Below are 24,184 nucleotides of genomic sequence, written 5' to 3'. Positions count from 1 at the left end.
GCAGTGGTTTCACTGACTCAGCAAACAACTGCTTCAATGAAATCAGCTGCTTGTGACAAGTATCAATAGATAAGTAACATAGGGGAAATAATGTTTGGAAAGAAAACCCAATAAGAAAAAAACAAATTTCTCTGGGAGAGTTGAAGAAGTCTAATCTTCAGTACTTAAAATCTTTTCAAATCTAGTATCTTTCTGTTCAGAAGAGACACAGTGTTGAACAAATTGTACAAATAAGCAGCTGCTTGACAAAGAACTACAGTAGTTCAAACTGAAAGTAAACTCAAAACACAGCCTTCTCACAAAGTCTTATGCAGATTTAAGCAGATGCAAGACCATTTAACAACATTGTTGGCCAGAGATTTTTCTTTTAGGCTTAATGGAAACAAATAAATGGAAACAACTTATGGAACTTTGCTTTTATGTATAATAGAAGTAAGACTTTTATACGAACAGAGAAGGATCTACAAATACTTATAATGGAAGAATGGATAATGAAGTTGATGGAATTGGCATAGATGGCGAAGTTGACAGTTTTAATAAGGAAAAAACCTTGAATAATTTTATGTCTACTGGGAAACCATTTTAGAGTTTGATTTAGGAGTATATGAGACTATAGAAATAATATAGACAAATGTTAACCTTTGTGTAAGAGTCTGATGTATTTTTATTAATATCTACCTAAGAAAGTCAAGAGTTGTTTTTTCTTGTTTTTTTCTTTTTACACCTCTAATTTCTTTCTTTCTTGATCTTTTTTCTTTCATAAAAAATTCTTTCTTGTCAGTTTATATTTTAATCTTGTTTTTGAAGATCAAAAAAGTGTAAAAGAAGATTACTGTGGCATAGATCTCAATTAACTGATTCAAATTTTTTAAACATTTTATTTTTCATTCTGTTGCAAGCATGTAATTCCTCCTTTTCTAAATTTACTGTCATCTGGGACACCTTTTCCTGAAGCTACTGAACATGCTCCAGTGTGCATACATACCCTTAAATAAAAGGACTCCTAGTAGCCAACACTTCTGCGATTTCCTAGCATTGAATCTGCTGCAAGGATGACAGCATTTGCTTTTATTCAAATTCCTAATATCGCCACAAGAGCTGAAAAAAAAAATTCAGCTGCCATTGCTTTGCACAGGAAAACCCACTCTTAATTTTAGGATTTTCTAAGTACATAACATTTTCTTATATTTACAAAAGCAATATACATACATACTTCACTTAGTAGTCTAGTGATTTAGTCTCCTTCCCCCTATTTTCTGCACAACCCTATGAGGTGAATTGGGCTGAGGGAGAGTGACTGGCTCAAGGTCACTCAGCTGGCTTTCATGATGCCAGGCATAGGGCCATCTAGCCATTGTTAGCACACGTCTAGCAAAGGAAGCCAAGCACTCCACTCAGTAATTGGGTTCCAACAATACATTGCATTGATTGCTAGGAGTATTTTTTCTAGAATTCAACAGAAATCAACACTTGCTTTCCTGTGATTCAATTTCTTTATTCCTTGTTCTGAACTCTGAAATGAGAAACAAAAAAAATGATATGTTTTCTTTATGAAAACTTCTAAGTAATTTGAAGAATACTGTCATATGTCCCCAACCCCCAGTCCATGGACTGGCACTCGTCCACGGCATGCCAGCAACCAGTCCGCACAAACAAGTCCCATTTGCAGGATTCAGGCAGCATGCGAAACCATGCCCACTCCAGTCCACAGAAAAACCTCTCTCCATAGAACTAGTCCCTGGTGCCCAAAAGGTTGGGGACTGCTGCCCCAAGTCATATTTTTCCAGATTAAACAATGCTCATCTCTCTCTGCCTTTCTTCACATGACTCTAGTTCTCTAATCACTATTCTTGCCCTTCTCTAAACCTTTCCAATTTCTCTGAATCTTCTTAAAAGTGTAGTGCACAATACTTCAGATGGAGTGTATCCAAAGGAGGATAAAGTGATTTGGAAAGAGGCCATCTATGTCAAAATTGAACAGCCCTCTTTCAACAGACTTATGACATAATCTATCTCCAATCTACACACAATCAACAGTTCCAAGAAGGCTCCACACCAATTTGCACCACTCAGGTGATCCTGATGACACAGATAAACCTCCAGATGACCTCAATGACTCTAAAAGAATGCAAATGACCAGCTGTCTGCAAGGAGTATAAATCCTTCCATTCTCCACCATCTAGTCAGAGCTGAAGAAGCTTCTTGGATGAGAAGGAAAACTTCTTCAAAGAAAAACCAGGAAGTCCAGTTGCCTCTTGGAAAAAAAAAAAAAAAAAGCACCTTTGGAACAACCCTGACCTGGATGACTGAGAATCTCCATAGATTATTTGGAAAGCATACTTTTGTTGATGCAGCCTAAAATTGCATCTTCCTTTTGTTTTTTTTGCAACCCCATCACACTACTGATTTATATTGTTTGAAAACTCAACTGAGTACCCATCACTCAAGTGCTGAAAAGCATCAATAATTTCATTTGTTATATTCTCTTGTTCCTCTGAGGAGCTCAGAGCTCTCCCCCTCACTTTACCTTTACCACTGATAGTTGTCATGGTGCTAAAGGAGTTTATAGTTAATCCAATAAAATCACATAAGTAACTTGATGTGTGAACTAGCCAGTGACTAGCTCAAAGATTTATAGGGCTAAATAATAATCTGCAATAGCAAAATCCCACCCCAGACCATTTCACTACAAACCCTATTTCCAAACACTGTATTCCTGTATTGTATCTCCAAAATTACTTTACTGGGTATTATTGGAAGTACAATCCAAAACATATAGAAGATGCCAAGTTGGGTAAGTGTATTTAAATTGAAATGGTCCTATTGAAATGAAACTTATGGCCAAGTACTAAATAAGTTAATTGGGAGGTATATAGTCTAGACTAGAGGTCAAGCAAAGCATTCTCAGCAAGTAGAAAATCCCTGGCATTTCCAATTAAAATAATTTTATGTAATTGATAGGGGAAAAAAAGACCTTTGCATATTTTATCCAAACTGTTGAAATAGGCAATATTGAAAGGAATGACTGGCCTGCGCTACAGCAGTTTCCCATGTTGAGTGAGAAGTAAATTCCATTGAACTGCATTGGATTTATTTAAGTTAGTTCTCAGGAAAGTATGATTAAAACAATCCCTATGTTCTCACTTATCCCAAAGATAGGAAGCACATGAAACGGTAGTTGCATGGCCTTGGATTGGAGATAGTAGGATGGCCTTTCTGACTCTTGGTACATATTATCACATTTCCTAGCAAACAATGTGTGAAAGAGTGCTTTGTTAATAATTGTATTTTCAGTTTCAACTGACTTCAGCAAATATAAAAAGAACCTCATCAAACTACAAGAATAATTTGCTGTGGAGATTCATGCACAACAGGGAGCTCATCAGAATAAAACTAATTACCAAAAAGTCTAAGCACCTGGAAAAAACACTTTTGGGGCTCCATAGACGTCTAAGCAACTTTCTTCTTTAAAAAAAAAAAAAACAACGATACCTTTTTGGCCCCACTTACTGGCCTCTTTAAATATTTAAGCCACCGAGAAAGTGTCTCCACTCTTATGACTCACCCTTTCATTGTAGACGTTTGGCGGGGGGGGGTCCCAGCCCTGAATAATTTACCAAAGATCTGGATTTAAACCCGACTTGTCGGGTGGCGAAAAGGAACTCCCCACGTTGAACGGTAGGAAGGCAGAAGTGACTATATATCTTTGCGAATTTTGCAATTCGCGTTCCCGCGTATGCCTTTGCGCACGTAGAGGTCGCATGAAAGGGCAGGGTTGGAGAAATAAGCAAACCCCTGGAGAAGACTCCTTGTCCCCAAGGCGCTTCCTAGGACGACGAGACGTCCACCAACTATCCCCACCGGTGGCCTGGCTGATGATCGAGCGCACAATGTCCCCTCACCTCCACCCGCACCCCCCCACCACCACCTTTACGCCGACCACCCTGGGACTCTACATCACAGCCAATTCGGCATGTCCGCTTTCCAGGCCCGCGCCTGCCTAGATCGCGCTCATAATCTTGCTCTTCCAAGGTCCTGCAACGCTCCATCCACCCCCACCACCCCCGAATTATTAATAGCATTGTTTAAAAGCGCGCAGCTCTTCGGCCAAGCCATCCTGGAGACTTGCTTCACACCAACGTCAAAGCCTAGTCCAAGAGCACCTATTCCCGGAGTGTATATATCGTATTTTTTTTTTTAAAAGCACCTCAGAGTGACCCCAGCCAGCTCTCCCCTCCCCCTCACCCCACCCCTGTCCGGCACCAGCGGGCGCCCGTCCCCTTTCGGCGGCCGCGACGCCTCTCGTTCCTTCGCTTTCTTTTCCCCTCCTCCTCCTCCTCCTCCTCTCTTTGGGAAAAAAAAAACAACGAAGGGGGCGGATCGAGCGCGCTAGGCTGGCGGTTGCTGATTTCTCCGCCCACGTCCTCGTACCCGTCCGGGGGAAAACAGGGAAGAAAACAAAAAAGGAAGTGCTTGAACCCGGCTGGCTGGGAGTATTTTGCAGTCTGTCTGAGGACGCCTTCTTGTGGGTTTCCACCCCTCCCCTCCAACGCCACTGCTCGGCATTGCCACGGCCACTTTTCTCCTCCACTGCTGTGGGCATCGGATAGACGGAGGGGGGGGGCCGGCAATCAAATCGGGGAAAATCTCTCTCTCTCTCTCTCTCTCTCACACACACACACACACACACACACACACCCTCCCTCCCTCCCTGTGGCATCAGCTGGGCATTCCTGGGCTCACCATGGTCGCGCTCTATCTGTTATTCTTCGCCGGTCGCCTTGTAGCGCCGGGGTACGCCTTCAACCTGGACGCGGAGAGCCCGACTGTATACGCGGGCTCCGACGGCAGTTACTTCGGCTTCGCGGTGGATTTCTTCGCCCCCGACCGTTCTTCGTAAGTCTCTTTCTTGCCAGGCGCGTCCTTCCAAAGCGCCGCTGCAAACGCTAAAATATCTCCGCCGGTTCCCAGAGCTCGTTCTTTTTAGTATATTATATAGAGTCAGACGGTGGGCGCCAGAAAACTTTTGGGTGAAATCCCAAGGAAAGTTGTTCTGAGGAACTAAACTGGGTCCGCTTCGGTCCTTCTTTTGAGCGCGGCTGCCCTTGGATAGGATCCACCTTTGAAAAGAATTGCCGGGCAATTTAGGTTAGCAAAATCGGCAAGAGAGATATAGATTTTTTACGATTTGCCATTATGACCCCCATTGACCCAAAATGTATGTCATTGCATGAGAAATAGGTTAAGGTGGATTTGCTCCATGTTACGACTTTTCTCGCCACATTTGTTAAGTGAATCGGTTCAGTTTTTAAACATTAATCACATGGTCGTTAAGTGAATCGGGCTTCCCCATGGACTTTCCTTTTCAGAAGGGCTCAAAAGAGGATCACATGATTCAAGGGTGCTGCAAGGGTCATAATTGGGAGTCAGTTTCAAACATCTGAATGTAAATCACATGACCATGGGGATGCTGGGACGGTCGTAAGTGTGAAAAATGCTCATAAGCGCTTTTTTTCAACAGCACTTTTTTTCAGTGCTGTTGTAACTTTGAATGGTCAGTAGATGAATTGTTGTAAGTCGAGCACTACCTGGATTCCCCTGAAATCAAGTGCCTTCCTTGCCAAACCAGATTAACCTTTCCTTACCTTTCATTAAGATCCTTGCCTACATTTTGAGTGGAACTGTATTTCAGCCTTAAGGATGAGCACTGCTCTGTTTGGGATGGAGGCTAAAGTACTGTAATCCCACTGATTTCAATTGAGTTTTCTCCCAGGTAAATGGTATGGGGATGCAGCCTTCCCTTCCCCTTATTGGAGAAGCACAAATAAAAGGATTTGGTAAAATCCAAATACTCTTCTTTGTAGATTGAAATCTTCTTATCCAGTTGGTAGAACAAACAGTCTTTGTAGTTGAAAAAGATAGCTGTGCTTCGGTGAAGAGTGATTGGATGCTGTAAAACTCGTAGAAGAAAAGTAGAGTAGCTCATGTTTTGCTCTACTGCCTTTAGGACTTACATTCAAAAGCTCTTTTTCTTCATAATAATTTGTATACAATTTACTGTATGCTTTGAGATGTGACAACAAACCCTAAAGGACCAGATGCTTAGTTTTGAAAAAGAAAACAAGAATGTGGGTATCTGAGGCTAGGACAGGGTTGCAATTCCTGTAGATTGGATGATTCACCTACTTATATTGATGAAATAATAATACATTTTGTGCTTCATTGTAAACTGAAAACAAGCAATAAGCTCTTAAACAAGGAAAAATAAAAAGGCCTTTGAAAATAAAAAAGAATACTTCATGAATAGAACTGGTTTTCAGTAATGCTTCTTTGAACAGCTGACCTTTGACAGGAATCATGTAAATTCTGTATACATATATCAAAAAACCTATTTCAGTTTATAAAGCTGGTGTCTCCCTGAACATTGTTTTCACTCAAAGCACTGTCATCCAGTAAATTCTAATTTATTTGACAGTGCTTCATTTTGATTATGGCAAAAGGTTCAAAGTGATGGGGAAGTAGAGAAGAGGATGTCCCAGGAATAAATGAGATATTTTCCTTAGGCTTCTGTTTCCATAATTACTGCTAACTTCTTGTGCCCCTTGGAGTATTCTTTTGATTTGAATAGAACTTTCTTTCTAGTTCAGTGTTTGAAGTGGAGACTTTAACTCTGAGTAATACTTTGAGTGTAATTATGTTTATGTGTGCAATGACTCCACTTACTGGTGTGGTCATACAATATGATTTGCTGTCCAATATCCCCTCCAAAGTATCCTAGGAGTAACTTTTAGCCTAGAGCTGCATTTCTAAGAGTTTTGCCTGGTTGTTGAGTCCAAATACAGTCTTTGAGTCAGCAAAGAACAAAACAAAACACAGCAGCAGCCCAACAATGATTGTCTCCATTGCTGAGTACCTGTGCTCATGCAGTCACCTGATTTCTCTCCAAGGCAATAAGTGACAATGCCTATACCTTAAAGCTTCTCTAGGATCTTGACAGAATAAGAAGAAGCTACTATTTATACAGCTGAAGACCTTACTCATGGGTTGGGAATGGGATGTATGCATCCTCATAGAGATAGGGCAGAAAAAAAATATGTTACCAATCGTGTTTGTGCCATTATTAGATGGAAGTGGGGAAAAGTCCTAAGTGTAATATTATATTTAAATCTTACTGATCCTAGGGGATTTTCCTTTGTTTTATATGTTTTCAGAAAATACCGTTGAGCATTAAAAAGGAAAACACTGAAATACATAAATGTCCCTGTCTATGGAGACTCTCAGTCATCCAAAGCCCAAAGTTGCTTTTTCCCCAAAAGGCAACTGACTTTCTTGGGATTTTCTTTGATTGATAAAAGCAAAATTTTATTGCCTCTCAATAACTGGGCCTCTGTCCAAACATGCATTGATACCAGAAATAGGTCCAGACATATTAAGCTGTGATTCATAGAATCAAACACAAGTAGTCTGGCTCATCAAGCAATAAACCATAAACAGTTGGTTGATAAACCAAAATGGCTTGGTTCAGACAACCCAGTGAACTACTATGTTGCTGGTCTTTTATTAAGTATTATTATACCTTTATTCAGGTAGCATACCAGAAGAAATAATAAATGTATTAGGGAACTAAGCTCACCCCATTAAAAAACCTTTCCCAAGTTGTTTTAAGTTAGCCTATCACCACCTTAAAATACTCTCATATTGCCAGTTTTTAATGTTCAATCTCTTTAAGGAAACTGAGCCAAAATATTCTGCTCCCTAAGATATAGGAAAGCGCTGTCCCCATATACATAATTTAAAAGATCTGGAGGCTGACTATTTGGTGCTGACCAAAAAATACCTCCCCTTTATATCTGGATAAATAGTGAGGGCCCTGAAAGAGAAATACTAGCTAGCTACCATTTCTGTGGTAATGTTACTGAGCCTGATGAGATGACTTTTGTCACAGATCCAATGGGCTTATTTATGTAAAGTGGGGTCAAAGGAAGGTATCAGCTTTTTCCTCCAGAAGCAGAAAATGTCTGACCCAGCTCTTGTTCCTGGGAAATATAATTATAAATGAAGTAAATAACCAGTGCCTTCACTGGTTCAGAGGTGCTCTCAGATGAGCTGTCCAATCAATTTCACTGGTCATGTTGGAATGTCTTTGCTTCTTTCCCAATCCCAATGGAGTCTAGAGAGCTCAAAAGCTTGTGTGTTGTTTGTGACCTTTTGGCTTGTTCTAACAAAGGCATGCCTAACCAAAAAAAAAAAAAATAATCTCTGAAGGTTTTGCTGTTTCATTTCAGGGTAATATTTTTGCCATTTTAAAAAAATTTGGTAGCCAAATTCACTGAGGTAATCTGGTCAATATTTTCTCCCTAACTTTTGACATGATACCTTTAAACAAAGGGATTCTGTGCATGGTGATTATTGTAGATTATTGTAGAAACACTGTATTGTGCAAGGATTTAAAACAACCCAAAAAGCATGAGCCAATTCTTCAGTAAAATCTATAAAAGCCATCATCCCCATTGTGTGGATATGGGGCCATATCTATATATCACACAGATTCATATTTCTGTGAGATGGGAAGCATATAAACGAACAAATGAACAAATAAAATATCTAGCCCTTGAATGCACTTTCTTTGGTCTCAGAAATTGTATTTTGAAATCAAAAGACTAGAATTCCTTATTATTTGCAGCAGGAAATGGAAAAGATAAGTGTGTAAATGTCCACATAAGTTAGCCAAACCTTTAAAAAAACATTGAAAAATCCATAAAACTATAGAAAATGATAGCTGGAAATTTCTGCCTCCATCCAGTAGTGATGTGACATCATGTTGATTGTTACAACATTTGGCCTCTTAAACATTAAGTACTGTAATTTATCCCCTAACTATTAAATAGCTAACTGCTTCTGCTCTATTCTGATTGTTTCTCATTTTATTTATCAAAGTAGTTTTACTACTGACTACCCAAGAATTCCTGGCAGCATAACTACAATATATGTAAAATATATAGAAATATGATGATCTGGAATGTTATATACCGTGTTTCTCCAACAATACGCCCTCCACCAATAGGAAGACCCAGCATGTTTTCTAGGCATAAAATCAAATTAAGCCCCTCCCCCCCAAATTTAGGCCTAGTTTAAAACATGCAAAATGGGGGGAAGGGTGGGGGGACTTGCTGTTAGGAGCGCCCCGCGGGCAGCAATTCCTCGCCACCAGTTGCTCCTAATGGGTGATCATGGCGAAGCACAGAGAGCTCCCTACTCCCACCAAACACCTTTGCTGCAGACCCAAGACCTTTGGCACCTGCTGCTGTTGCTTTCCCTTCTGCCCATTCTGCCGCCACGTTTGGAGCTGCCACTTCCGTGTTTGGAGCTGCCACCATGTTTGGAGTGCCGCCGCCATTTGGAGCACCGCCGCCACGTTTGGAGCTGCCGCTTCCGTGTTTGGAGCTGCCGCCATGTTTGGAGTGCCACCGCCACGTTTGGAGCTGCCGCCGTGTTTGGAGTGCCACCGCCACGTTTGGAGCTGCCGCTTCCGTGTTTGGAGCTGCCGCCATGTTTGGAGTGCCGCCACCATTTGGAGCACCGCTGCCACGTTTGGAGCTGCCGCTTCTGTGTTTGGAGCTGCCGCCGTGTTTGGAGTGCCGCCGCCATTCGGAGCACCGCCCCACGTTTGGAGCTGCTGCTTCCGTGTTTGGAGCTGCTGCCATGTTTGGAGTGCCGCCGCCACGTTTGGAGCTGCCGCTCCGTGTTTGGAGCTGCCGCCGTATTTGGAGTGCTCCAAATGCAGAAGCGGCAGCTCCAAACATGGCGGCGGTGCTCCAAGTGGTGGCGGCACTCCAAACACGGCAGCTCCAAACACGGAAGCGGCAGCTCCAAACATGGCGGCGGCACTCCAAACACGGTGGCAGCTCCAAACACGGAAGCGGCAGCTCCAAACGTGGCGGCGGTGCTCCAAATGGCGGCGACACTCCAAATGGCAGCGGCACTCCAAACACGGAAGCGGCAGCTCCAAACATGGCGGCGGAATGGGCAGAAGGGAAAGCAACAGCGGCAGGTGCCAAAGGTCTTGGGTCTGCAGCAAAGGTGTTTGGTGGGAGTAGGGAGCTCTCTGCGCTTAGCCATGATCACCCGTTAGGAGCGGCTGGTGGCGAGGCTGCCCGTGGGGCGCTCTAGATGCGGATGAAAGGGGGGGAATTAAGTCACCCCCAAAAAGACGGCCTAGCCGTTTTTTCGGGGCTCAAAAAAAAAAAAAAGGCCCGGCCTTATTTTATGAGAAACACGGTAATTAAATAAGTATTTACTTATAGTTATATGAAAATCCTTGTTTCATTTTTCTGAAACATATTTATTTGAAATGGCTTACAAAGCATCACAGTGCATAATTAAATTGTTTAAAATAAACTGCAACTATATAATAAACCTAGTGAAAACATTATTTCGGTATAATATATCTCATTAAAGTCAATTAAGGCTATAGTCCTCTTTGAGGTGAATCTCAGTTACTATATTCAAGATTATAAACCAGTAATGGATTACACCTTAATCTAAACATGACTAAATACAATGGATTTATCTTCTCAGTTTTTCATTGGTTTATGTTAGAAAATTGTGTATACAGGTAGTCCTCAACTTGTAACACTCCATATAGTGATTGTTCGAAGTTACAGAGGCATTGAAAAAGTGACTTATGACCATTTTTCACATAACCATTGCAACATCCCCCATGGTCGTGTGTTCAAAATTCAGATGTTTGGCAACTCTTTCATATTTATGATGGTTGCAGTGTCCCAAGTTCATGTGATCGACTTTCTGACAAGCAAAGTCAATGGGGAAACCAGATTCACTTAACAACCATGTTACTAACTTAACAATTGCAGTGATTCACTTACCAAGTGTGACAAGAAAGTTTGTAAAACAGGCATAATTTACTTAACAAACATCTTACTTAGCAACAGAAATTTTGGGTTCAATGGTGGTTGTAAGTCAAAGCTACCTGTACATTTATGTATATTCCAATATTAACATTCTCTGGATAGTATACTATTCATTTATGTTTTTATTCCTTATAAAAACCTCAAAAATACAAATATAAACATTATAGCATAGATTGGGCTTTATTTATCTTGAGTGCTTTTTAGATGTTTTAATCATGTCTCTATCGCAACTACTATTTTTGTTATATGTGTATGAGGAAAGTTACTTTTTGTGTATTTTAATGCTCTTATACTGACCACTGTGTACATTGTTATACCTTATTTGTTCCCCATCCAAAAGTTATGGTCTTGTTCGATACATACAGTTCCTGCTGTTGTAATCCTGTTTTCATATATCTGTAATTCAATGAACTTTCACATGAATGAACATATATAGGATTGTACTCTTAGAATACACCCATATATTTCCATTTCATTTAATCGATTTAGAAACTTGGTATAACGTTTGCTTATTCTATAAACTATAGTAAATTAGACTTAATTCTGTTTGATGCCAGTAACAATTTTGGCAAGTTTAAGGATTGGGGTTTTGGATCTTGTTCAGGTTCCTTTGTCTATCCTAGTATGAAGACTTATACAAATGTTCTCACTGTATAAATTTGAACTTGTGTTCAAAGGAAATGAACAAAAGAAAGAAAATGGTCCAGATCTTCTTTTAGCATATTTTTTTGAGTAAGATAAAGATAATATAATTTTTTTACTCTGAGGCTGATTTATATAAGAAACTTTGCCATTTTATTCTTTCACATTATTTTATGCACACTTTTATATAATATTACATGTATTTCACAGGTACATTTTTAAGGGTTTACTGTTAATACCTGCACTTAATAGTTCATGTTTTCACTGGAAAATATGGGATTGTATATACAATGTTGATCGTAAATTTACATTACGGGATAATCTTAGTTTTGAAACAGCTAGTGTAGAGGCATGACTGAGCCAGTAATATGGAAATAAATAAAACAGTATGGAACACTAAACCTCTCATACTACCTCTTCAAGAAACTTTTCTGCCCCTGGGGTGGGACCTTCATATTACCTGCTCCCATCATTGCTTTCAAGAAGGCACCTTACCTGGCATTTCCCCCTAAACCCAGTGTATAAGAGAAATAAGATTCCCCAAACCTGGGCTGCCAGACTGGCAGTTGAAATGGTCTAACAGCAAAACATTAATTCCTATAACACCATTTCTTAGGCCTATAACATCAAGGGATGCAGCAAGTGAAATCAGCCATTCTTCCATCTTTATGAGAGCGATCACACCAGAGATAAATAAAATTAAATCTTAAAAAAGATAAATGTAATAACTCCTTTTATCTTTAATGAAAATGCAAGCAACAACTGTTAAGAGTAAAAGATAGAGCTGCCCCAATAAAGCTTTAAAGTAAAATTAAAGATATTTTTGTAAGTAATTTAAATACAATTGACATTAATAGTCTTCTTTTAATAATGGAGGCAACCTGCTAGCATAAAAGTGAAGATCTCAATAGTGCATGTTTTAAAATATACCATAAAGCTTTTTTTTTTTTTTAAAAAAAAAATCTAGGTCAAGTCCCTGCAATTTTGGGGGCAAGATTTCAGAAGCGGTTTGCCTTTTCGTCTTTTTAGGGCTAAAAGAAAGTAACCGACTCAAAATTGCCCATTTGGCTGATGTCTAAGACAGGACTAGAACTTATGGTTTCCTGGTTTCTAGTCTGAAGCCTTAAGCACTACGCCATACTCAATCATGCCATAAAGTATGCATGAACATATTGTAAAGAGATGCAACAAACTTATGATTAATAAAGAAGAAAGCACATAAAATAACTTGTACCATGATAGCTCTGAGCAAATTCCATGAAACAATTTTCCAGGACTTAACAGTAAAAGGAATTTAATGGAATTCCACAAAATCTTAGTTGTTTGGTTATTAACTTCTGGACCCCCCATCCTGCATCAGCATAGACATGGGTTACATGAAAGCCATTGCAAACACAAAAAATCTTTTTCTGGAAACTTCATTTAAATGATATGTGTGGGAAGTGCTTATTTGGAGCCATCTCATGATGTGCACTTCTGATTTAATGTTGTTCAAACAGGATTTTATTTACATTAAAATTCCTTTTTAGTTTAGTCCTGTAAAGTGTCAGAGTTGTGTGTAATAAATGTAATCCTACTTGTAGTTTGTATACATAGTTGTAGGATTGCTAACTGTGCAGTTTTAAATGTTATGTAATACATTTGATTTGAATTGGCCTTTAATTGAATGAAATAGAATATACTAAGAACTTATGTAAATAATTGCTGAAGCATTCTCAGTTCTTTTACTATCTTTGAAAAATCCTGGGAAATAGGTGAACTTTTCACAACTACAGAAAACTTAAGTTTTAAAATGTACTGATGAGTAAATATCATAGATTTGTGAAAAAATAAATAGTGCCATATTAAATTATTTTTTAAAATGTATTTATGGTTTATGGCAATTCTGTAACAATTTATCTACTGAAAAGTGAAGTATGCATTATATTTTGGACAACATGTTTATGATTAACTTTAATGGCTGGGTCAGCTTTTAGGTGAGTTTTTATGGGTAGCAGTAGCTTTTCTGCCACATTAAGAAAGGATTGCCTGACTAATTTTAGAGTTAAAATTTCTTTAGGATTTCATGTAAAGTCATTTTATCAAAATCAAACATGTTTAATAAGGTGTTCTTTTTCTGAAAATACAAGGTCACTGGAGAAAAAGCAGCACCAGTTGCTGTGTTTAGCAGTGGAATTGTAAATTTTGATAGCATGTTGAGAGGCTTTTCATTTTCTTGATTTTGATTTACTGAAGACTTTTGCATAGATGTTGGGAGAGAGCTTCAGTTTAGCAGGCCTTATGGTGGTGGACATGTGACAAACTATTGTTTACCAAACCTTAGTGGGCTGGGTTTCATATATAATACTATGCCTTAAATAATAGCTTATGAAATCACAGTAACTAGATTGAGATATAAACCAATGAAACCTCATTATATAACAGTATATGATTTATTTGCATGATCCTGGTTTCACCAGGGTTGGGGTAAAATTTCTTTTTCCCTTATCTCATGCTGTTGTTCAACATTTTATCCTGTCCTTAACATGTATAAGATGAACGTGGCTCACCAGCATGGTTTAATAATATATAAACAAGGGCTTGTGAGAATTTTTGTTTTTTCCATTTTGCATTTGAGACAGCAAAGCCAGGGGAGTGGCCAATACCTGGCACATCGTTGTAGAATACTTTTGGCTTGGCAGATTGCAAATTATGTTGGCTTAGTTTTAATCAACACACATAACCATATTTGTACCAATTCTGTAGTGTACCAATACCTTTGCTGTATCCGTGACCCATTTTTTTTAAATTTGATGAACCATTCACAATTTTTTAGAAGACCTCTGCAATTTTTGCATAATTTTGTTTCAGTCTGCTGGCTGGATTGTATTGCTTCCCTGTATTATTAGAAGATCTCACTTTAACTGTATTGCTTAGATTAATTATGCTCCAGACACATCAAATCTCTTAGAACTCTTTCTTCTATAATTACTTTTAATAGTAAAAGTTACTTTTTAGGTACGTCCTTCCTGGATCTTGAGGCCAGGAAGTGAAGTCTTGTTCAAATAACTCGTAGCCATTTGAAAAGACCTATTAAAACATTGGACAGATTTTATATGCTGAGACCAAGCAATTTATATCAGCAAAAAGAGTTTTTGAAAGATGATCAGAGAGTAATAGTGGATAAGTTGAAAATTCAATAGGCAAACCATTTATTCATGTTTAACATCTGGAGTTGAGATTTCAAAGAGCAGTGCCGGCATTGGATTACACAGTTTTTTTGCATTTTCTTCAACACGGTTTATGCAGTGGAATTGACTGGTGGATTTTGTCTTGCGGTTCACTCCTACAGTGACAGCAAAGCTTTATTGTCTGAGGCATCGCAGCCACTGCTCATTGCTTTATGATAACAACATGGTTGTTTGGATTGAAAGAAGTTCTTTAGTTATGAAATATTTGGCAGTAGCCCAAGCACTTAGTTTCATTTACTTTTACTTGCTATGGGCATTTTCTTTGGCTTTTAGCCTTTGCTGATTAATTAGTGAAAGTTACAGAGAGATGAGAATAATAATACTAAAACAAGATGTGGCTTGTTTTGGCTTTTTCCAGCATTAGGAATTCTGTGTTGATGTTGCTTAAAAATTATGGGACAATAGGTAGGCTAGGAACAGCTAAGTATCTGAAGATTGTCCGTGATCTCCAGCCATTCATCATGCAGAACATTTAGGATAGCTCTCAAGCTCATTAAAGTCAGCAAAGGCTGGTCCTTCCTATAAGTCTAACCATCATCCTGCAAGAGATTGCTTCGACTGAAAATTGCAATTTAAATCCACTGTACTCTTTTTTTAATGGTTAGATGAGTTACACTGTACCACGAGAATAAATAATGGAAGCAAATATGGTTCAGGATTTTATTTATGCAAATACTGGATTTATACAGCAGCCCATCTCAAATTCATGATTTTTATCTTCCTTTAGTTTTTGCTGGTGCTTTGTAACACCCTCTTCCCACATTCAGTCAGCATTTCATAACACCAGACAATATGAAGTCTGTACTATATCGTCCCACTCCCAACTGACACAGTCTTTCCTAAAATACATGGGAGATACTTAAAATATATGAAGTTCACCAGGACATTATCCCTTTTCATATCTGATCATGTTACAAATCATAATTAACAACTTTGTTTTCTTTTCTTTTCTTTTTAAGGAATTGGTTTGTCTTCAGCGGGTAGCTCATAATATTCCCTCAGTGATACCAGCAAATTCTCCCATGAGCTGTTCAGAGCATCCAGAAGTGGGAGGTGCTTCAGTCTCTTCTGGAAAGGCTGGGCTTAAAACTTTGGGACGCTCCTCCTCCTCCACGGGACACCTCCTCAGCGTCCCCCAGTTTTAGCTCAGCCTTCGTGGTAAGAGGTTGTGCACTCCCTGACTGGAACGGTTTCTGATTCAGCTAGTCAAGATTCAGGTTTGCTCTTGGGTTAATTCGGCTTGCAAATTCCCCCCTATTAATCTGGCGATTTCAAGGCTTGTGGCTCTATTAGGTTATCACCCCGATCAGTTGAGAGCAGCTCTTTGTAACTGGCGGAGCCTGCCACTTCTCAGGCAGCCTGAGACAGCCGCTTCAGGCAATTAGCCTATCTAATTCCCCGATTGTCTTATCTTTGCGATCTTGCCGGAACGCTCGCAGCCGCGGCTCACTTCTCCTTACAGGATCATTTGTCTGACTTTTTGGAGAGTCAGCAGCAGCGGCTCGTTAAACTGCTCAGGCATTTAACATCAGAGTTTCTGCCTTCCCGCCTTTTTAAATGGCTGGCTTCAAGTTCACGCCTAAATATCACAGGCGCCATTCCCCGCTGGTTTCCCTTCTTGGGGACTGGGGCAAGTGCTTTCCCATTCCACTTTCCTGGGATTATTTCTCTCTTAGCCTGCTGGCGTTGGATAAGCAGGCTAGTCCTTAAACAGGAATTGCTTTTGGATCGTTACATTGGAGCGAAGCCTCAAGTGCCATTTCAAACCGCGGGACGTTTTTGATAGGAAAGGATCCATCCAGGACCTGTATAGCTGATTTCCCTTGTTGGGGACCAGGGGTCCAGAATATTTCTTGCTTGGAGCGATTGGGGGTTTCCCTTGTTGGGAACCCTTAGATACTGTTTCCCATATACACAGTTTTACATGTAGATATAGGCAGGTATATGTGTGTATATGTATGTATACACACACACACACACACACACATATATATATATATATATATATATATATATAGACTTACACTCCTGGAGAAGCGTTCTACTTTCAACCACAGCGGTAGGCATCAGCCCTATGTACAAATAATAATAATAACAACAATAATAATAACAATAACAAAACAATAATAATAATAATAATAATAATAATAATGATAATAATAATAATAATAATAATAATTTTTTAAAAAATTAAAGTTAGAGGCATGAGAATCAGTCCTCCACAATGGAAGGTGACAACGTCTTCCGCTCCAAGACAAATAAGTCCCGAGATAAGTCAGTGGGCCCCCAAAAGGCCTCTAAGGCGGCGGATAAGGATGCCCATAGACGGCACCAAGCCTTGGAAAGGCAGTTGCAGAAACGGGCCAGGGAGGTGGACAAGATGGCTATGACACAACAATTGGATCAGGTCCCAAGTACATTGTTGGGGCCCTTGGACTTATCCACCCAGTCCAGACAGGCTATTTCTGGACAGCCTCCCATAGGCATATCTCCTCCAGTGAGCACTGCCCGGCGAATCCCAGAGGCAACCTTCACCCCTACGGCCGCCGGTTTAGGACAGGAGGAGGGATTACCTGAGACTATTCCCATCGAAATGAGGCAATGGATGGAGATGGCCATACAAAAGGGCATTGCAGCTGGAGTTCAGCAATCCATCCGGACCAGATACTTTTCGGCTACTTCGGAAGCGGGATACCTGTCTGTTCGCTCGTTTGCACATATGGGACAACATCAAACTCAGGTATTCCCCAATATTCCTGACATACCAGTCCAGGGTCTTCGGGAGGAGGTGGAATTAGATGACCATGATGTTCCCATGGAGGTGGGGTCGATCCATCAGATGGACTTGGGGTTGTCAGAGAACGAGGAATGTCGGGTGACGAAGGCCTCATTCTGGACCAACCTACCTTTTCTGGCCTTTTTCGTCCGCACCCCTTTAAATCTTTACTGTTCAAAGCAAAGAACAGGCACATTGAAGTAGGCACATCAAGCCCTCATCCATTGTCAACAGGGTCTCAGGACGAATCCGAGGATCTAATATTCTCACAACCGGCTAATGAGGCAGAAAATATTCCTGTCCCTCGTATGTTTGCTGAATTAGTACAAAATCAGTGGGCATCAGCAGCATCCTACCCAGCCCCAACAGGGTATGATAAACGATATTATAATTTGGCACCAGAGTTTTCAAATTTTCTCAAAACACCGGAGGTGGATGAGCCCATTGTGGCACTGGCCTCTTCTTCAACCTTTCCCAACGAGGCCGAGGAAGCCCTGAGACCGGAGGAAAAGAGAGCAGAGTTGGCACTCCGTAGGGCGCATGTTTCTGATGCCTGGGCCATTTGGGCAGCTACAGCTGCGTCCTTTTTTACATGGTCCTCCCTACGATAGCTCTTCCACTTGAGGGATATATTGCCCGTGTCAAATGTCAGAGCCCACCAGGACATAGCTAAGATTATTGCAGTGGCAGAATTCTCCGCCGACGCCACATTTAATGCAGTCAAATTCTCGTCTAGAGCCATAGCATCTCACGTATCAGCACGGAGACTGCTATAGCTCAGACATTGGCAGGTGGATACCAAGCATAAATGCAAGCTGGAATCAGCCCCAATATCGGAGGATAAATTATTTGGCAGTGTCTTGGAGCCCCTGCTTATTGAGAATAGAAACAACAAAAAAGTGCTTCCCCCTCTTTTTGGAGGTCTGAAAACAGAACACCCCAGTCGTTTTGAAGGGGTTCCTTTCGGCCCTACTATCAAGGCCCATACGTTCCCAGATCGCAAAGAACCTCAGGCTACAGACCCAGTTTTAGACAGGATAGGTCGGAATCTTCCGACAGAGGTCAGCGGGGAGGCCAAAACAGAAGAAACCCCAGAGGTACCGGAGGCCGATTTTTTCGTCGCTCCAAGTGAGTCCTTGACAGCAGCTCCCATTGGAGGGTGGCTAAAATTGTTTGCTGATCAATGGGACAGCTCCACCTCTGATGCGTGGGTCAGGGACTCTGTTAGGTTTGGTTTGGCACTAGAGTTTCAATCCTCCCCCCCGAAGTTTTTCATTAGGAGCCCTAGGTCCACAGACCCCATTAAGAGAGCGTTGATGCAGGAGGTTATCAATCATCTGCATATTTGGGCCATTAGAGAGGTTCCATCTGAACAATGGGGTCAAGGCTGTTACTCTCTATTGTTTGTGGTCCCAAAGAGTTCGGGGGACTGGAGGGCAATTCTGCACCTCAAACGTCTGAACAGATCATTGGTTTATCGAAAATTCAAGATGACTACTCTCCAGTCCATTCTGCTCAGCATCAGAGAGAACGATGTCCTGACCTCTATAGATCTGACAGAGGCTTATCTACATATACCAATTAGACCTGCTCACTACAAATATCTTAGATTTTGCTATTGTGATCAGCACTACGAATATATCGCCCTACCATTCGGTCTGGCTTCGGCCCCTAGGACTTTTACCAAGGTCCTAGCGGCGTTGGCTGCCTCCCTCAGGATCAAATCTATTCGTTTACAATGTTATCTGGATGATATTTTAATTTTGTCATCTTCCAGACATCAAGCAAATTTGGATACCAAGATTACTCTGGAGACCCTTCAAGGTCACGGCTTTTCCATAAATTGGGATAAAAGCCATTTGATCCCTTCAACTAGGTTAGTTCATTTAGGGGCAGTGATAGATACCGTGGAGGGCAGGGTTTTTCTCTCTCAGGACAGGCTGAATAGTATCCAGTCTGGCCAGAGAGATCAGAGCCTTAAAGAGGGTTTCCCTGGCAGTTCTGTCTCAACTGTTAGGGAAACTGATTTCTTGTATTTCCATTGTGCCTTGGGCTCGATTCCATTCTAGAGATCTGCAATGGTTCCTGCTACCTTTCCAGCGATCCGGAAGAGCCACTTCCAACGTCCGGATAAAGGTACCGCACAATGTTCTCCGATCACTCCGCTGGCGGTTGGAAAACATGATAAACAAGGGGTGTCCTTTCAAGGAACCTTGCAGGGCAACAATCACAACCAATGCCAGCCTGGTAGGATGGGGAGCTCACTTCCAATCCCACACATAGCAGGGGCCTTAAACACACAAGCGGACTGGCTCAGCAGGGCCTCGATAGATCAGGCAGAGTGGCGCCTACACCCGTCTGTCTTCCAGGAAGCAGTGCGGAGGTTTGGGCAACCGGTGATCAATCTATTTGTCTTCTCCTCAACGCCCAATTGCCCCGGTATATTTCAAGGTACTCGACATGGGGTGGAGGCCGTCAACGCTCTGCGTCCCGGACTTCTATATGCGTTTCCTCCACTCCCTGTAATACCCAGGTTGATCCAGAAGTTATTGGAGGAACGAACGGAACTGATATTGGTCGGCCCTTACCGGCCCAGGTGAACATAGTTCGCAGACTTACAGGATCTGTTGAGAGAACAACCTTGGAAAATTCCACCGTCGAGAGTTTCCCTCTCGCAAGGGCCGGTACTTCACCCGGACCCACAATAGCTCAGCCTAGCCATATGGAGGTTGAGCGGAACCGTTTAAGGACCCAAACAGATTTCAGAGGATGCCATTGCCACCATACAAGCATCCAGACGGTCCTCTACAAATCGTATATACAAGGCCACGTGGTCCGCTTTCTGTCGCTGGTGCCGGGGGCCTAAGATCGATCCAACTGCCCCATCAATAGGACAATTATTGGACTTTTTACAGGAGGGGTTGACCAAGGGCCTATCTCCAAATACTTTATGCAGACAGGTGGCGACCTTAGCCTCGGTGATATCCTGGGGTGACCTTCATTCCATAGCGCACCGTCCACATGTCCGCAGCTTTCTTAAGGGTGCTGCAAACTTACGACCTCCTGTAATTCACCGCTATCCCACTTGGGAGCTCAACAAGGTGTTAACCGCACTTACAACTGGCCCGTTCGAGCCTTTAAGAACCGCTAGTCTCAAATTCCTGACATATAAGGTGGTCTTCTTAATTGCGATCACATCAGCAAGGAGGATTTCTGAATTGGCAGCATTGTCGATGAGAAAGGACCTGTTTGTGTTTCATGCGGACAGAGTGGTTCTCAGATTGGATCCATCGTTCACCCCTAAAGTAAATTCAGTCTTCCACAGAGCGCAGGAGTTGGTGCTTCCAAATTTTTGTCCGAAACCATCTCATAGACTGGAGCATCAATGGTATCGACTTGGCGTTTGAAGGGCGTTAAGCATCTATCTAGACCGCACGGCGGCATTTTGAAAATCTGAGGCTCTATTCCTATCCTTCAACCCATCCACTTTAGGACACAAGGTGTCGTTGACGACCATTGGTAGATGGTTGAGAGCCAGCATAGCTAAAAGTTACGAATGCCAGTCCATCTCAGTTCCTAAGGGCATTACAGCCCACTCAACAAGGAGTGCGGCAACATCAGCAGCATGGGCCACATGGGCTTCCATAGACGAAATTTGCAGAGCGGCAACTTGGGCTTCACCATCTCTCTTTGTCAGAAATTATAAAATTGATGTCTACACCTCAGTGGACGCTTCATTTGGCAGAAGAGTCCTGCAGAGGGTCCATAGAATTTAAGAGTGGATTTCGATCCAGATGGAGTCCCTCCCTAAGGACAGGCCAAGCTTTGGTATGTCCCACTTCTGGATGCTCTGAACAGCTCATGGGAGAAAGGGCATTGGTACTTACCTGATACACCCGTTCTCTGTGAGCTGTGAAGAGCATCCAGCCCCACCCATTTCTTTCCATCTGGTGGGGTTCCGTTCCAGTCAGGGATCTAGATTAGGTGATGAGTCCCGGACTTTGGCACTCAGTCTTCGCAAAACTGGGGGACGCTGAGGAGGTGTCCCATGGAGGAGGAGGAGCGTCCCGGAGTTTTAAGCCCAGCCTTTCCAGAAGAGACTGAAGCACCTCCCACTTCTGGATGCTCTTCACAGCTCACAGAGAACAGGCGTATCAGGTAAGTACCAACGCCCTTTTTCAACCAAGACATTTTAAAAATGCAGTAATCAAGATTTAAGATAAGGCAGCAATCCAAAGAAGCAAGATGCACATATCACTGAAATTCTTCTGCTAGTTGCACACATAGAAGCCAAGTTTTCAGTTTTTTATATTCATCATTTTTAGGACATTGTTTCTTAAAGTATGATCCTACGACCCTGGAGATTTCCCAAGACTCTCTTGCTGTTCCTCAAAATCAAAATTACGTTGCACCCTATGTTGAGAAATAATGCAATATTAAAATCCTATCAAACAATAGTGAGAAATGGTAGCAGCAGCCAATGCATTAGTTTTAATTTATAATATGAAAAATATAATGCATAAGCTCTTTGGGGGTTCTACAGTGGAAAGTAGTCCTGAGACAAAAACATTTAAGAAACACTAATTTATAATATCATTATTCCAAGTTTACAGAAGAAGAAACTTAGCTTTTCAAAAACTCTTTAAAAATTCATTCTGAAATAGTGAGGAATAGACATATATTTAAACCTACTCTGTGTTCCTAAGGAATGAATAAACATGCCTTAAAGTAAAATATAGTAAAGAAAAAAATAGTACTATTGAGCATTTGGTAGCAGCATAGATGTGGATGCAATTTTCAAAAACAGTAACAGAAATTATATCCGTGAAATATCTTTCTCAGATTCTTGAAAAAAGGCAAGAAAAAAGAACCCTTATTCTTGTTGGATATATAGTCCTCTTATATTGATATACACACAATCTCTTAATTTATCCCACAGCATCAGCATGCAGCCGTCCAGTCCATACATTAAGAGTCCTAAATATTAAAATTATATATGAGTTAATGGCTGGAATATTTCTATGGAATATTGTGGACAATAGCATTGTGAATTAAGGAAAATATACCTAATGTTTTACAATATTTGAGAGGGGAAATACCAGATAAGCTTTACATTAGCATAAAGAGCATGGTTTAAGCTAATAGTTGCTAGTAATTTTATTTTTGTTCAAGTTTAAGTGTAATTTTCTGGATGGGCTAGACAACTTTAATATGTCAAATTCAATAAAATTTAGTTTTCATGAGGCTACAAAACTACTTAAGATAATACCAGTAGCTTACTCAAGTATGTCTGATGGAAATATTTTGTTTTTCCAAATGGCCTAACAAGGTAAAATTCTCCTTGGTGCCTCTTTTCTTTCACAGTCTTGTAGCTCAATTTTATTTTATTAAATTGCTGTCTTCAGGAACATAGAGCCAATTTGAGCTGCTAATATTTCCTAGCTAGCCTGGCTAGTACTAAGACTTTTGGGAATTAATTTCTATTTGTTTGGAAGACATATAAGTACTGAATAAGTCACAACTGAGCCAAAAGTTATAGCAGAAAGATCAATCACTTAGGATTTTAATGTATCATGTAAAAGGAAGAGGGGCTTTATACTATACCTGTTTATACTTACATCTCAACCTTTAGCATGTGGTCAATAAACAAAGCAGACATACCTCCCAGATCCTAGCCATTTATTACTTAGTAAGGTATTAAGGTCAGATGCAGTTAATTAGGTATTCTAGCATTCCAGTTTAAAGGTTTAAATCTGCATTCCAGTTTAAATCTGCATACTTTTTTTTAAAAAAAAAATTGCATGTAGCATCTGAAATGGTTGACAAGTATTCTTTGTCCTATGCATTGGATATTTAAAGCCTACAATTCTCGTTTCATCTTTTGTTCTCTTTTTGGGGGGTGATGTATTTCACAGGTAGGGGGAAGGCGTAGTATAAATGGCAAGCTTATGTTTTCCAACAACTACTAATTCCTACTTCTTGATGTCATACTTATGGTGGCATGGAAAGTCTTTTGGGGTAAAAGTGAAGTTCTAGTATATCCAAAATCCTCAGGAGAAGAAAATAAAAGCAGGAGGCTAAAAAGCCAATCAGAGCCTCCTTCCCTGCCCATGAGGGTCCCAATCAAACGAATATCACAAGCCTTTTCCCAAGAAAATCAAGGAAAATAGTGATATGTAATTTATCTGAGCATCTAGTTTAACCCTCGGTCAAGCAGCAAAACAGGATACTTAACAAATCTCTATTGGGCTGGGTTTTCAGATGCAGCTGGTGAATTACAGTGACATGCTAGAAATACATCAACTGGAGGTGAAGTCATGCAGGCAGCAGATCTGCTTAAATGGAGGAAAATAGGTAGTCAGAAATGCTAAGTCCTTCTTTATTTCCTCTTATAAAATGTTCTTTAGTGTTTTGGCCTTTTCATTACATTTGCTTTCCTCCTCTTTTTACTATTATTATTGCATTTACATGAGGTACCTATTAGGCAGGGATGTCAAACTCATGTCACGGCGGCGTCATGTGATGTATCGGGACTTTCCCCCCCTTTGCTAAACCAGGTGTGTGGCCAGCGCATGATGCATCCGGCCTGTGGGCCGGGAGGTTAA

General features: G+C 40.9%; 1 protein-coding gene across 1 annotated transcript in view; it reads left to right on the top strand.

Annotated features, from left to right (window-relative positions):
* Positions 1-4,368: 4,368 nt before the first annotated feature.
* Positions 4,369-24,184, top strand: part of ITGAV (integrin subunit alpha V) — a 79,020-nt gene continuing 59,204 nt past the window's right edge. The window contains exon 1 of the mRNA XM_026668029.2: positions 4,369-4,896. Coding sequence (XP_026523814.1) covers positions 4,745-4,896 — 152 coding nt within the window. The 5' untranslated portion in view covers positions 4,369-4,744. The remainder of the gene's footprint in view (positions 4,897-24,184) is intronic.

This window comes from Notechis scutatus, chromosome 1 (genome assembly GCF_049901735.1).
Source record: "Notechis scutatus isolate UNSWTSFEM ecotype Mainland chromosome 1, rNotScu1.2, whole genome shotgun sequence".
NCBI classification, from domain to species: Eukaryota; Metazoa; Chordata; class Lepidosauria; order Squamata; family Elapidae; genus Notechis; species Notechis scutatus.
This window is presented reverse-complemented; position numbering and strand designations above follow the sequence as displayed.